General features: G+C 40.9%; 1 protein-coding gene across 3 annotated transcripts in view; it reads right to left on the bottom strand.

The window, feature by feature from the left end:
* The window catches only part of Med23 (mediator complex subunit 23), a 43751-nt gene that overhangs the window by 7597 nt on the left and 22499 nt on the right, over positions 1–13655 (bottom strand). For 2 of the 3 annotated variants that reach the window (XM_041653844.1, XM_041653846.1), the window contains 11 exons: positions 13239–13381; positions 11232–11406; positions 10393–10556; positions 7901–8025; positions 6701–6906; positions 6442–6622; positions 5079–5249; positions 4295–4511; positions 2588–2824; positions 797–962; positions 114–186 (listed from right to left, as the gene is read on the bottom strand). In XM_041653844.1, the coding sequence (XP_041509778.1) occupies positions 114–186; positions 797–962; positions 2588–2824; positions 4295–4511; positions 5079–5249; positions 6442–6622; positions 6701–6906; positions 7901–8025; positions 10393–10556; positions 11232–11406; positions 13239–13381 (1858 nt within the window). The remainder of the gene's footprint in view (positions 1–113; positions 187–796; positions 963–2587; positions 2825–4294; positions 4512–5078; positions 5250–6441; positions 6623–6700; positions 6907–7900; positions 8026–10392; positions 10557–11231; positions 11407–13238; positions 13382–13655) is intronic. The other variant, XM_041653845.1, reaches the window with a different exon arrangement.

Below are 13655 nucleotides of genomic sequence, written 5' to 3'. Positions count from 1 at the left end.
ACTCGCATGACATCCCAATGCAGGCTCACTCTGTACATATCTGTTTGTCCGGGTCAACAGAGAAGAGGGAGTTATACTGCATCACTGGTTACAAACCGCAGCTAGGAACTCACTGGGAGGGCAGTGATGATCAAACCAATTGCGTTCATCCATGCTGTGATATTCTCTCTTGGTACCAAGGGCTGACTGCAAGCAGACAGAAAAAAATGTAAAAGTATTAAAACATTTATATGATTGACCAAGGATCTTGCTTTGAAAACAAATGATTAAGAAGATTCACAACTGATTAACTCCAAACAACAATGGACATTTCACTGAAAAAAAATTTAATACATACAAAATAAGTCCTTTTTGTGTGTGCGTGTCCTTTAACACTAGTTGTGGGGTTGAAAGACTATCTGAACTTATTTCTACTTTCACCCAATCATTATTCCCTATTTTTTCTAACCTTTCAAGACCTTTTTTGGGGGGTTGGGGTGGGGGCTGGGAATGTGGCTGGAGACTGAATCCACTGTCTAGCACTTGCTCTAACCCCTACACCCCTGCTCCTGGTGATCTGTAGAGACCTTAGGCACAAGTTAACGTCAGACCTAAATGGATTATCAAGGAGGTGATAAGAGGCATCAATGCGAACCAACCTGCTCTTCTGAATCTGAGCAGTATTCATTCTCTTACATCTATACCACAAAGATGAGACTGGGAACCAAAAGATGTGCTCAATTTGGGGCACAGGTTTGTTTGACAGTAACAGTTTCAGAAATAAACAGACTCTTACTACATGAAAAAGGACACAGACCTTTTCAGGACGACATTGAGAAGGGCATTCCCAACATCTTTGCCTGGAACGGCCAAGGCCATGAGTTCCACACAAGTGACATGCAGAGCATGGGCAGCAGGATTGGGGAACTCATTGAATCTCCAGTCACAGTTGGGGAAGGGTCCAGGAGACTTGCCAGCCATGGGTGCAGTGATTAAGGCAAAAACAATTTGACTATTCTGAGATTAATGACACATTTATATAATGTTTACAGATCTCATGTTTTAAATGCAAGCATCTCATTTGATTATCAATTATCTGATTATGAGCTGTCAAGAAGTGACTTAACTGCAATTAACATATACAAGGGTAAACAACACAAAGTAAACAGGTAACTATGACAGGACCGGAGCACACTGAGCAGTACCCACGAAATACAAGGGGTTCCTCTTACAGGTGGCCCCTAACATAGACACCACATCAGCAGGAGACAGGATCAGGGGGTCCTCAGGCTTCTAAAGCCTATTTACTTTACAGATATAGGGTATTTTCACATGAAAATTACTTTTAAATGCATAATTCTTTTACCTTAGGAAATATATTCCCCTGTTTAAGAAAACAATACTGATAAGGCACACAGACATGTTATGTAGACTTGCTGACAACTAGACACAAGATATCAAACTGAAGAAATAAAAACATCAACACACCAGCTCTTTAGTTCATAATACTTTCTATTAATAGCACTATGCTTTGAAAGTACTCAAGGATATAATTGTATTTAATTCATTAATTAAAGTAGGGTCTTGCTATGTAGCCCAGGCTAGTCTTGAACTTTTAGAAATCTTCCTGCCTCTGCCTCTCAAGTGCCAGGATTAGGGGTATGTGCCACTGCCCCTGGTTCTAAAGGATTCTTTTAAAGCAACCAGACTAATGCTCTCCAGGAGCACACAGACACCTGTGCTGTGGAATAATCTTTTTGTAAAATATGAATATGTATTATTCCCATTGGTTAATAGAAAGCTGACATGCCAATAGCTAGGCAGGATTTTGGGGGCAGAGTCTCCAGAGTCGTAAACCAGATGCGGAAGAAGCTACAAGGGGAGTTTATAGACGAGGTAAAGGAGCTTCAAGGTGGCACACAGATTAATAGAAATAGGTTAATTTAAGTTGTAATGGCTGCTGGAGACAAGTCAAAGCTATCAACCGAGCATTTATGATTAATAAGTCTGTGTGGCTATCTGGGAGTGACTGTTGATACAGAAAAACTCTAGCTACACACCTACACTGTAAGACATAGAATACTAATATAGAAGTAGGACTTCTTACTTCAAAACAACTGTCTGTAAAGTCTGTTCTTAAGTTTGAGTAGCAACAGAGAAAATTCCCACCTATCTAGTAAGATGATGCAATTTAAGACTTCGAAATGTTTTACAGAGATAACATAATCACCAAGGCCACTTTTAATTCCAGCACGTGGGAGGCAGATTTCTGAGTCCAAGGCCAGCCTAGCCCACACAGCAAGTTCCAGGCCAGTGGTGACTACGTAGTTAGACTGTCTCAAAACAAACAAACACACACACACCGACCAGAAGATCTAAAGAAGTGCAGTTGTGTGCACTGAAGTCTTAGTTCCTGGAGGAGCTGAGGCAGGAAGACTGCTTGAGGCAAGGAGTTTGAGGTTGGCCTAAACAACACAGAGGCTCTATTTCAAAGAAAAAAAAAAAAACTAAAATGAGGTTTTGAGATACATAAAAACATTACAGTTCTCACAGCTAAAACACTGTGATTTTTAAAGAGCCTGAAAAAACACGACATAAGAAAGGATATTGTCTACCAGTCGGCCAATCAGCTTGCAATAGTAGGAGTCCTCTGGAACCCAAGGATTGTCCTCCCGTGCATTCATGGCATGCTTCAGGTAAGTATCACTGAGACACCAGCCCTGTGGCCGGTTATCTTTGAGGGAGCCAATGATTGCATGGACAAGTTTTCGCTTGAGATGGTCACGGTTTCTCAGGCACATTTCATAATAGTGCAAAGTATTATACAGATAAGTCACTGGTCGGTCTGCCAAGAAGAAAACAGGTCACCATGCTTATCAGATTATTGACAAGTGTAAAAAGTAAACTGTGTGCTTTTAAGACTACAGAAAAACAACTGAGAAGATTGTGACATTACTTCACATGCTGGACAAATGCATACAATGAGAACTTTAATTCCAAGTCAGTCAGAAGATTCCTAATAATATACACAGTATTTAAGGATGGTCATTATTCTGAGTGAACAATTTCACCTCTGTAAATTTATTGTACAAAAATAACAGAAAGCAAATGTCAGCTGTGGTTGTGTTCCCACTTGCAAAAGGTTAGCAACTGTGAAAACCTTCAGAATCAAAGGACTGGGAAATGATCACAGCAAGAGGCAGGCCTATAGGTACTGACATTTTTAGGAGTCAACTTTAATGTAGGAACTGGGAGAAAGACCCTGGTACAGAGTACTACACTGTATTTGTAACAAAACAAAAAAGACAAAGAGCAAGAAACCAGAACAGCTTCTAAGGAGGCTGCCTAAGCAACTGCAACTGCTGCTCAGAGACGAGAGCCAGCTCTGGAGCCACAGGATTCCCATATCCAAAGAGAGCTGTCTTTTAAAAGCGAATACCATTAAATTTCTTTGAACCCGACAGTGATTCTGTAGTTATACAGGCGTGCCTTCAGGGAAGACATGGAGATCTAGGAATAACAGCTGCCGCAGCTGGGCACCTTCTCTCTACAGTGGTCATCTTTTCCATTTGTGTCACGGACCACATCATGCTCCAGTTGCCAGTCTTAAGGCCAGAGTAACGTCTCCTAAGCAAGCGCCAGCCAAGTCAATTGTGTTCCTGGCTCTTCTGCTGTCGTTCGCAGCCCACGGCTTTCTGAAAGGCTAATATACACCAGCACCTTGAGGTGGCTTTGAAAGCGTATCCTCCTTCTGAGACACGCTGGGCATCACACCTGACCTCAGCTTTCTAAAACACTGGTTCCCATGCTCCCATCTTACTCAGGGACTTCTACTTGACCACCATCTTCAGGTTATTAAACTCAAAATGGCATTTAATGTGATCACGCAGCCAGGTATATTTTCTTTTTCCACCTTATTTTGAAATTCCTAAATAAACATTCTTAATTCAGTTCAATGAAGCAATTTTTCTTCAAATATGCCCTTTTGTTCTATCACTAGGGTCCCCCCTCCAAAAAAATCCCTTATGACTCATATATTCTTTTCATCTCTTCTGCTCATACAAATCATTCACATCAAAAGTTCAAACTGTCACTCACAAGCCTACGAGACACATTCCGTTTACAGTAAACCACCCCGCTCCAAACTCGCACTCTTCTGCTGTGCACCCATGACATCTTATGACATCATCGCACAGCACGCATAGCACGTATCTCTGCACACTTCAGAACCCACAGACCCACTGCTACCAGGCGGCAGTGCCCAGCCTATCTGCTCATAAAGGTATAGATGAAATTAACACATGAATGAACTCACCATGGAACTTATATAAGCCCCCGAGGTGATCCAGGAGGGTCTCCAGGGATTTGGACACTGGAAGCAACTCTAAAAATCTGTGGATTACTATATCAAATACCGGAAGGAACCGGAGGCACACATTTCCAAAGTAGATGGGCAGATAGGGAGACTGGATTGGTACAGGAGGGTCAACCTGTTCTGCCAGGCCTTCGAAATACAGCTTCTCTGGGTATTTCTGTGGGTGAGGAAACAGACATTTATAGTATCTTGGAAAAGATTGCTTAAAGAGATACAGAAAAACTAAAAATATTTATCTTTTTTATTTTCTTTTTCAAGACAGAGTTTCTCTGTGTAGCTTTGGAGCCTGACCTGGATCTTGCTCTGTAGACCAGGCTGGTCTCGAACTCAGAGATCCTCCTGCCTCTGACTCCCAAGGGATTAACGGTGTGTGTTTCTACCATCTCGCTATAATTATTAATTTTTTTTTTTAAAAAATACAGCAATCTTTGATTTTGGGGGGGGGGATGCTGGGAATTGGCATGTGCTAAGATCATGCTCCTCAAATCAGTGATAGCCCAGCTTCCCCAAGACACTATATTAATTTTACTATAGCTTTTTCATTTTATACGGAACCTTACCTGTTAAAAGCTCAGTTATAATTTGTTCCTATTCATTAATGTAACTTTACAACTAATTTGTTTCCATACTGACCATAAAGAAAGAAGGAACTCCAAGAACTCTGCCTACTGAGCAGCCAACCCTCCCCAGCTGCTTTGTGGCGCCACAGAGCTGGAGCCAGTACCTTGTGGTAGCTCATGTGCTTGGTGTGCCAGTCATTCTGGAGCCAGTGCTCGGGGGAGTTTTCCTTCACAAAATCACTCACTCGATTTCGGAAGTCATTTGGTTTGAGCAGCAGCAACTGAATTATGAAATAACAAACCTGGGCTTCATTTCCTTCATGACTACGCATGGCCTTTGGAAATAAAGAGAAAAATGAAGTAAAATTGTCCTATCTATCCAAAGGTATGGTCCTGCCATCTAGTTGGCTAAATTTTAAGACACCCCAATCCAAGTCTTCAGTAATCCTAAAGATGACCTGACCCTTTCTGTCTGTTTGTGGTTCATTCTGCCTTTGACTAGGAATATGCATCTGAAAGTAAATCTTTCCTTGACAATGTGTCATTGAGGGCAATGTGATGCCATTGTTTTCAGACAGTATTTTCCCTCTGCCACACCTTAGTCCCCCTACTACACGACAACTACCTATGATTTATGATCCATAGGAAGAAGTCAAAGCTAGTGAACTAAGCCACTGCATATATTACCACCATGCCCTGGCTGGCCTTGCGATCTCACTGTGGACCAGCCTGGCCATGAACTTGTAACAATCCCCCTGCATCTGTTGGTATTATAGGCATGTGCTAATGTGCCCAGCCACTACTATATTTTTTAAAAGTGTATAATTTTCCAGTCTAATTCAGTCTTTTCTTAAAATTTTGCTTGAAGGGTTAAAGAGATGGCTCAGAGTTCTGGAGCACTGGCTGCTCTTCTAGAGGATGTGGGTTCAATTCCGAGCACATACATGGCTCTTAGAACTTTCTGTAACTCAAGCTCGGAGGATCTGATACCCTCTGCTGGCCTCCATGGGCATTGCACACATGTGGTTCCCAAGCACAAAGGCAGGCAAAACACTCATACACATAAAAAATAAAAATAAACCTTAAAAGAAAAGAAAAACTTTGCTCGAAATACACTAACAGGCAGAAGTAAAAGGAGCATTTGGAGGGTGCTGGGTATAAAGGGGAAACAGTCAGAATTCTGGCTACTGAAGTTACATTAGCTGGCATGCTACAAAGAAATACAATAGCTCTTTACTATTTCCTGACCCCAGAAGGAGCCTCTGAGAATCAACCATCTATATTTCAAGGCACCACAAGGCTAGAAAAATCTATTTTATTTACTTCTGTACCTTTGCGAATATAATACTAAATACTGAATATATACTGAGTGAAAAAAATTCAGTAATTTCTTTTTCTTTAAGGAAGCCTGAATGTAGCATTAATCCAAATATTTGACGCCAAATAGAGGAAATCAGCACGAAGTCTTCCACTCACACAGTTTGATCAAAGAATGATAAGAAGGCTTAGAAACTCATGTATTCTTACCAGGCAGAGAATTAATCTGTCCAATGTAACAATGTTATACTTCCACACCATGTCATTAAGAATTTCAATGCACTTATTGAGCTGCTGACCTCCTGCTGATGTAGAGAACTCATACACCAAGAAATCTGCAAATGTTCTCACGTGGGCTACCAGGGCCCTGGCCCCAATTCTCTCTAACACTCTACAAGACAAAGAATGAGGATTAAACTCTCCTTACATGGAGAACACTGTTTGACTGCAGCCTAGGCTTGCAGCTTACCGATAGCCAATCTGGCTTATGTGATCTGTTTCCAGCAGCATCTTCCAGAGCAGGCAGAGGAACAGAGGAGGAAAGCCCTGCACAGAGAACTGAGTAATAATTTCATTTTCATCAGTCATTGACTTCCACTTCCTATATTCTTCTTCCACATTTTTTTTCAGATTAAAACGACTTTCCTGGGGTACATTATTTTGCTTGAAGAATGCCTAAAAGGAAGAGCAGAAGTTTATGTCACTGGATATAGTAAAAGGAACAGTGGCTATTTGGAGGTGAGAAGCCTGCTCTGCATTTGGTCCTGGCATTATAAACTGAATTATACCCGAGTAAGTCAGTAATGACGGCCTGGATGTCTACACCAGGAAATGTGCAGGCTAGCCTACTGGCAAATCAAATTTCTTTTTCTGTACTTTCTAAACAGAAATTCCAAGCAAGCTTGAATTCAAAGTCTCTTCAATCATATTTTGCTAATCTTTAAGAGAAGGGTGAGAGGGAAGAAAAAGGAATGTGTCTTTCTCGGGCTGTCCATTTCAGTGTCTCTATAGGGAAGACCGATTACAATAGCCTAGTGGTTCTGATTATGGTCTCCAGATCAGCAGTCCCTTGCCTGATCTACTCAGCCAGAAGCTCTAAGGCTGGGACCCAGAAATCTGTGGCTTGGGAAGCTTTGTAGAGCGATCTGATATGTGAGAACCACCACACAGCTTCACTAGAAGTCATGGAAAATCCACGGTCCACTATGCCATAAACTTTCTCTGAGACGCACAAGGTACATGAGGTTTGCCTTTCTCTTTTATTATGAAGCTACAGCTATAATTTTGTCGTATGGTTAAAAAAAAAAGAACCCAACAGAGTCAATTTTACTATCTATCTATACACTTTATGAAGTTTCATTAAAGTATATTTTTCTCTATTTTAGTGATAGGAAAGAATTTTTCAGGTCATATGTTAACTCTTGTGACATTCTAAAACTGTTCATTTTTAAAAATGAAACCATAATAATTACATTTTCAGAAACACATTTAGTCTTCAGTAGGATTAGAAACAACTCAAGAGATTTTGGAAGAAAAAGCAATTACTTTCAAAAAGGAAATAAAAGTCAAATATCTTTAGCTGTTACGAAGACTAAACTCCCTAGAAGAAGCCACTGTGACTGAAGAAAGATTCAGTGTGTATTTACTATGTAATTCAGAACCAAATTACCTGCAGAGGGGCCGGGAAACAGCTGAGAGTGTGTGAAGCCCAGTTATGAGGAGTAAAATTCATGATGGTCTGAAGGATATCTTTACACCAAGTTCCCTGGATTGAATCTGATCCTGTAAAAAAATCTAAACAAACAGATGTGAGTCAGATCTCTATGACCACAAATACAAACTGCCAAAGAAAGAAAAAGCAACTGTGTATACTGAGGGGGTTTCAGTGCAGCACAGTCACTATTATTTACCTGTATTTAACTCAGGACCTAAAGTTTCTTACTCTGAAAATGACTAGGAGTGATTTAGATTGTTTTATTAAAAAATATGAGCACAGCATATAATGAAGAGACAACAAGAGACATCTGGTATGGGAGGTCCTTCTGTTTATGTGTTGCTTTTTTATTGGTTAATGAATAAAGAAACTGCTTTGGGCCTATAGCAGAGCTATAGGGGAACAGAGCTTGGTGGAGAAAACTAAACAGAATGCTGGGAGGAAGGAGGCGGAGTCAGAGAGAAGCCATGGAGCTGTGGCCAGAGTCAGACATGCTGAAACTTTACCAGTAAGCCACTACCATGTGACGATAAATAGATTAATGGAGATAGGTCAAATTAATATGTAAGAGTTAGCCAATAAGAAGCTAGAGCTAATGGGACAAACAGAGATTTAAATAATACAGTTTGTGTGTGATTATTTCGGGTCTAAGCTAGCCAGCCAGGTGGCCGAAAACCAACAAGTGGCCCCTGCCTTTTCTCCAACAGACATCTGGTGCTTCTGTACTTTTAATAAGGTCTTTACTGGGCCAAGAGAATGGAATTAGAAAGTCAATGTCTGGATTTGGTGACTGAAAACAACTAAATGCTGCTTGCTACAAGTATAAATCTCTAAATTAGAGATGTTTACTTCACAATATAACAGTTTAGAAAAGGGTAGCTGAAAATGATGAATTTTGTGTCTCTTTTTTTTTAAAAAATAGCTCTCAAAGTGGTCTGCTGATCAGCAGTTGCCAGTATCTGTCCTTCCTTCCATCCTTCCTTTGTTGAGACAGAGCCTTGAAATAAATTCTACGTTGACCTCAACTTGCAATCCTCCAAGCTAGGATCACAGGCCTATGCTACTATACCTGGCCCTGTTGTCCTGTCAAGGACTGGAGGTATTTGGAGCTACTGAAATAACAATACTGAGGTATCCTTAGCATTTTCCAAGAGGTGTGGTGGTGAGATGCCTGGCTCACCCAACAACTCAAAGGCACCAGACTGTGTTTGTAGACTCCTGACTTCAACAAGGACAAAGGTGCCAGTCTCGGTTAAGATGACTTCTTAATGCACTATAAGTTACAAATATTAAAGTTATCAGAAAGGATTCTGAATGTTTTTATCACAAAGAACAAGCATTCCAAAGTGCAGGGAGTCTGAAGCGAAAGCGCTCACATGACTGACTCCTGGGGTACAATAGTGCCTTCTTTAATGGAATTTCAACTTTAGGTAAAAGAGCTTCTCAAATGCTCATAATTATGGAGAGATAAACATTTAGCAGATACGTCCTTGAAAATTATCAGTCAGCCTATTGCTTTAAGAGAAACAAGTGATGATCTTTCAGGAATGATAAAGCTGCTGTTAGAAACTGGAAAAACTCATCTCCAACACAAGTCTGACTGTTTTCAAAGATGTTAAGATTTTCTTATAAAATTTATATGATACAAACAAATACAATTTTATGAAACTATAATGAGATGTGCTGACATTTGCTAGAACTATTTAACTCAGGGAATAGTTTCCAAAAGACCAACTCATAAAGGTTCACTGCACACATACATTAAAAGTGTATTCAATGTGAGAAAGAGGTAGGAGGATCATGGTGCAGTGAAGTACACAAAGCCCACTGACAGGGTGGGGGTTTCACACTGTGCCTCATCTTTAGATAAGTTCCCAATTCTAAACAAAGAGTACACACGATTATCTGAAAAGTCAGCTAAGAAATCCCTTTTCTCCCTAATCTCATGTCAGTGAGAAGCCATACTGTCTTCATTTAGCCAATGCAGCATTACCATACTGCAGCAGACAAATACTACCAGAAGCAGACTGGAGAAGACACCTATGCTCCTTTACACCAGGTACTGAATGGCAATGAAAAAGAAAACAAAAGCACCTCTTTTCATTAAAGTTTTGTTGTATAAAATACTTTCTCTCATAAATGTTATTTGTGCTAATATCACGTTACATTATTTTTAAATGAATTATTACTTTTAAAATTTTCCCATTTTAATTACTAATATACTTGATCTATGTATAGACAGAAATCCATAAAAAGAGAATCTTTGGGAATTCCAAATGTTTTTAAAGCAGTTATGAAACAAAAACCCTTAGTCAGAATGATGGTGCCATGAGGTCCCATTAGTAACTGGCGTTATGAAGATCACTGGCGCCTCCTGAGTACACTCTCCCACTGTGGGCTGAGAGGAGCAGTGCTTCTTCTGTTAATGGGGCTCATGCGGTCTCTACCTGTGACGTGGGTTGCTCTGGCTAAGGTCAGGATCAGGGCTCGGTTCAGTTCTTCTGATTCTGCCGACAGCACCGTTTTGGGATCACTGAGGAATCGCGTGAACTGTGGCTGGACCTCCGAGCTTCCTAGTGCCGTGATGAGCCTCAGCGCCGTGCTCTCGACACTGGAAGCGGGATGAATGCACAGCTCAGATTGATGCAGTTAGGGCCAACTGCAGCATTATTAAAATGCACAGCTCAGATTGATGCAGTTAGGTCCAACCGCAGCATTATTAAACTCTAAGAACAGAGATCAGACATTTCCTTTCTTTGATAGGAAAAAAAATCTCCCTTTTTGGTGCTAATTTTACAATGAGAAGCAGCTGACCTCTTTACACATTTGATGAAAGAGAGCTTATAGGCTAGATGAAAACCCTCTTAGACAAACAGCATGTCAGTAACTACATTTTTTACTAGGACACACCAGCAAGGTCAGCATTTAGGAGGCAGAGGCAGAGGCAGGAGGATCAGGAATTTAAACTTTGCCTTGGCTACAAAATGAATTCAAGGTCAGCTTAGACTACATAAGACCCTGTGTCACCTCCATCAAATTACAGATTTCCACCTGAAATACATTTTCATTTAAATCAAAATTAAAATGACACTTTAACTGTGACTTGAAGATTATTTAAATCCAATTTCTATTAAAAACTCAGATTCCACTACTGTGCTAAAACTATAGTGTCTTAGAAATAGAATTTTAATTTTATGGCAAATAAGAAAAAAAGGAAAAGGATTAAGTCCCCCACTTCAAAGCCCAGGAGTACTAACTCCACGGAAGGGTGGTCTGCAGTACTCACCACAGATGGAGCTGGTTCTGGTTGGTTTGGGCAACCGCAGCCAGCGTGTGAAGATGGCTCAGGAGCTGAACTCTGTAATGTGGCTGGATGTGGTGCATGCGGTAGCTGAACATCTCCAGAAGTGTGTGCAGAATGCCCCAGGCATGGGACTTGAAGACAGTAGGTAAGAGTTGACCTAGAAGAACAAGAATTCCAGGCACCAGTTACGAAAAGGGACATACCTGAATATATCTAAAGAATGTCACACTCAGGCTATATGCAAAAATATGACTACAAAAACATATATACCCAAGTAATACATAGTTCTACTTGAAGGGGTAAAAAATTCAGAGCCTAAATACAAATCAGTAGCTATAAAATTCTCCATTTCACTGGTTCCCCCAGATTGATTTCTCTCCACCCACTGGGTCCCGCTCACTAGCTCCTGCAGCCACTTATGAAATAACCATCCTGAGGCTTAACATTAATGACACACTCTTTGACCTATTAGCTCAGGCTTCTCTTTAACTAACTTCACATCTTAAATGAACCTATTTCTAATATTTTATATTTTAAAACACGGCTTGTGGTTTGCTCTCTCTTGCTCCTTGGGCAGCCACATGGCTTCTGCCTGACTCTGCCGCCTTTGTCCCTGCATTTAGTTTAGTTTTCCCGCTTGCCCTGCCATAGGCCAAAGCAGCTTCTTTATTAACCAATGGTAACAAAATATATTCATAGCACACAGAGGGGAATCCCACATCACACATTAACTTTATCTTTCCTTTCCAGAGTTTGACAAGTCAGCCTCAAGTTAATATGGAAAAATAAAATGAAAGCAACCACACACAAAAAAAAACAAAACCAACTAACCAAACAAAAACATTAAAGTCTATCAAATTTCTAACTTGCCTCACTTCTCAGTTATCTTTTACAATATTTTTATAGAGTTAAGGTTTCCAACCTTTTGAGTGTGAGATTCATTCCTCTCTCTTTTTATAGTGCCGGCAATTAAACCCAAGGGAGCTCCACGACCTAGACTGGCAATGAACTCTTACACTCATGTAATTTTCCTGCTCACCCTCCTCACCTGAGATTACAGGTGTACACCACTGCAACTATCACAACAAAAATAGTCACTGTTTTTTCTTTTTGAGACAGTTTCTCTGTGTACCTCTGGCTGTTCTAGAACTTACTATGTAGACCAGGCTGACCTTGAACCCAGAAATTAGCCTGCTTCTGCCTACCAAGGGCTAGAATTAAAGGTGTGTGCATCACAACTACTAAGCCCGATTTAATTTTTAATTAAAAAAAGAAAGGCCAGGCATGGTGGCACTCACCTGAAATTCCCACACTTGGGAGGTAGAGGCTAGAATCAAGAGCTAGAGCCAGGCTCACCTACATAAAAAGTGAGAGGCTAGCCTCAACTGTACTATGTACGAGACACTGTCTCAAAAAGGCCAAAAACTAGACCAAAACAAAAAAGGTAACATCTTTCCTTGTTCATTCTTTCTTCCATCCAAAGAAAATTGGATTCACTTCTGAGGAAAGAGTTAGTACGGTTAGAATCCAAACTTCTGGGGACGAACCACAAAAATGTGCAGTTAGAAAGCACCTACCATTCACAGCTGCTCATACTAACACTGTCTTCCGTCCCTACTGCCAGACTCGGCACTCATCTCACTCACTCAGCACCGCGGCCTCTGCAGTTCATTTACATGGCAGAGGTCCCTGTCCTCTCAGGGCATCTAAGCACCTAGCACATCACCATTTTCCTGCCATGCTACTTCCAAACAAGCTTCCATCCCGACAGACATACAGGAGCTGGCCGGCTGGCCCTCATCATCCGCCACAGAGCCTCTCCCGTTTGCTTGCTTTACTCCCTGTCCCCTGCCTCAGCAGGCTGGCCTCACGTCAATGAGCTGCTCACTGCTGTATCCTCAGCACTTGGGAGAGTACTCCTTGAATTAACGAATGTTTATTACTTGATTAATGAATAATCATTAGAAACAGCAGTGAAGTTTGTCTTACTGATAAATCCTTTGATGCCCAATGACTCTATTTCCATGTAGACCAGTAAACGACTGTAAGTTTCCACCAGAGCTGGAGCTAATGCGACACTGGATTTTGCATGAGCAAGTTTTATCACTCTAGTTGCAATGCTGTGTATAAGGCTTAGGAGAAAAAAAGAGCAAAATGAAAAATCGTGTCTATATAAACACAGGAGATATTCTACTAAGCAGCAACTTAAAAGTAAACTTATCAACTTATAAATCTGAAGTGAAATGGTTCCAATGGACTCGGCTCACTGGATATGTTTAAGCTGTAGGACACTCGGTAATGATGGCCTCAACTCCATGGTAGTAATGTAATGGTGGAAGTGAACGGTGGCTTCTAGGATGCTGCAGGGCCGGGGGTGCAGCAGTTCCAATACACACAGGGACCCTT

This window comes from Microtus oregoni, unplaced genomic scaffold (genome assembly GCF_018167655.1).
Source record: "Microtus oregoni isolate MIOR12 unplaced genomic scaffold, Mior012 000006F_ref0000085, whole genome shotgun sequence".
NCBI lineage: Eukaryota > Metazoa > Chordata > Mammalia > Rodentia > Cricetidae > Microtus > Microtus oregoni.
Note: the sequence above shows the minus strand (reverse complement) of the source record. Positions and strands in the feature narration are given on the sequence as shown.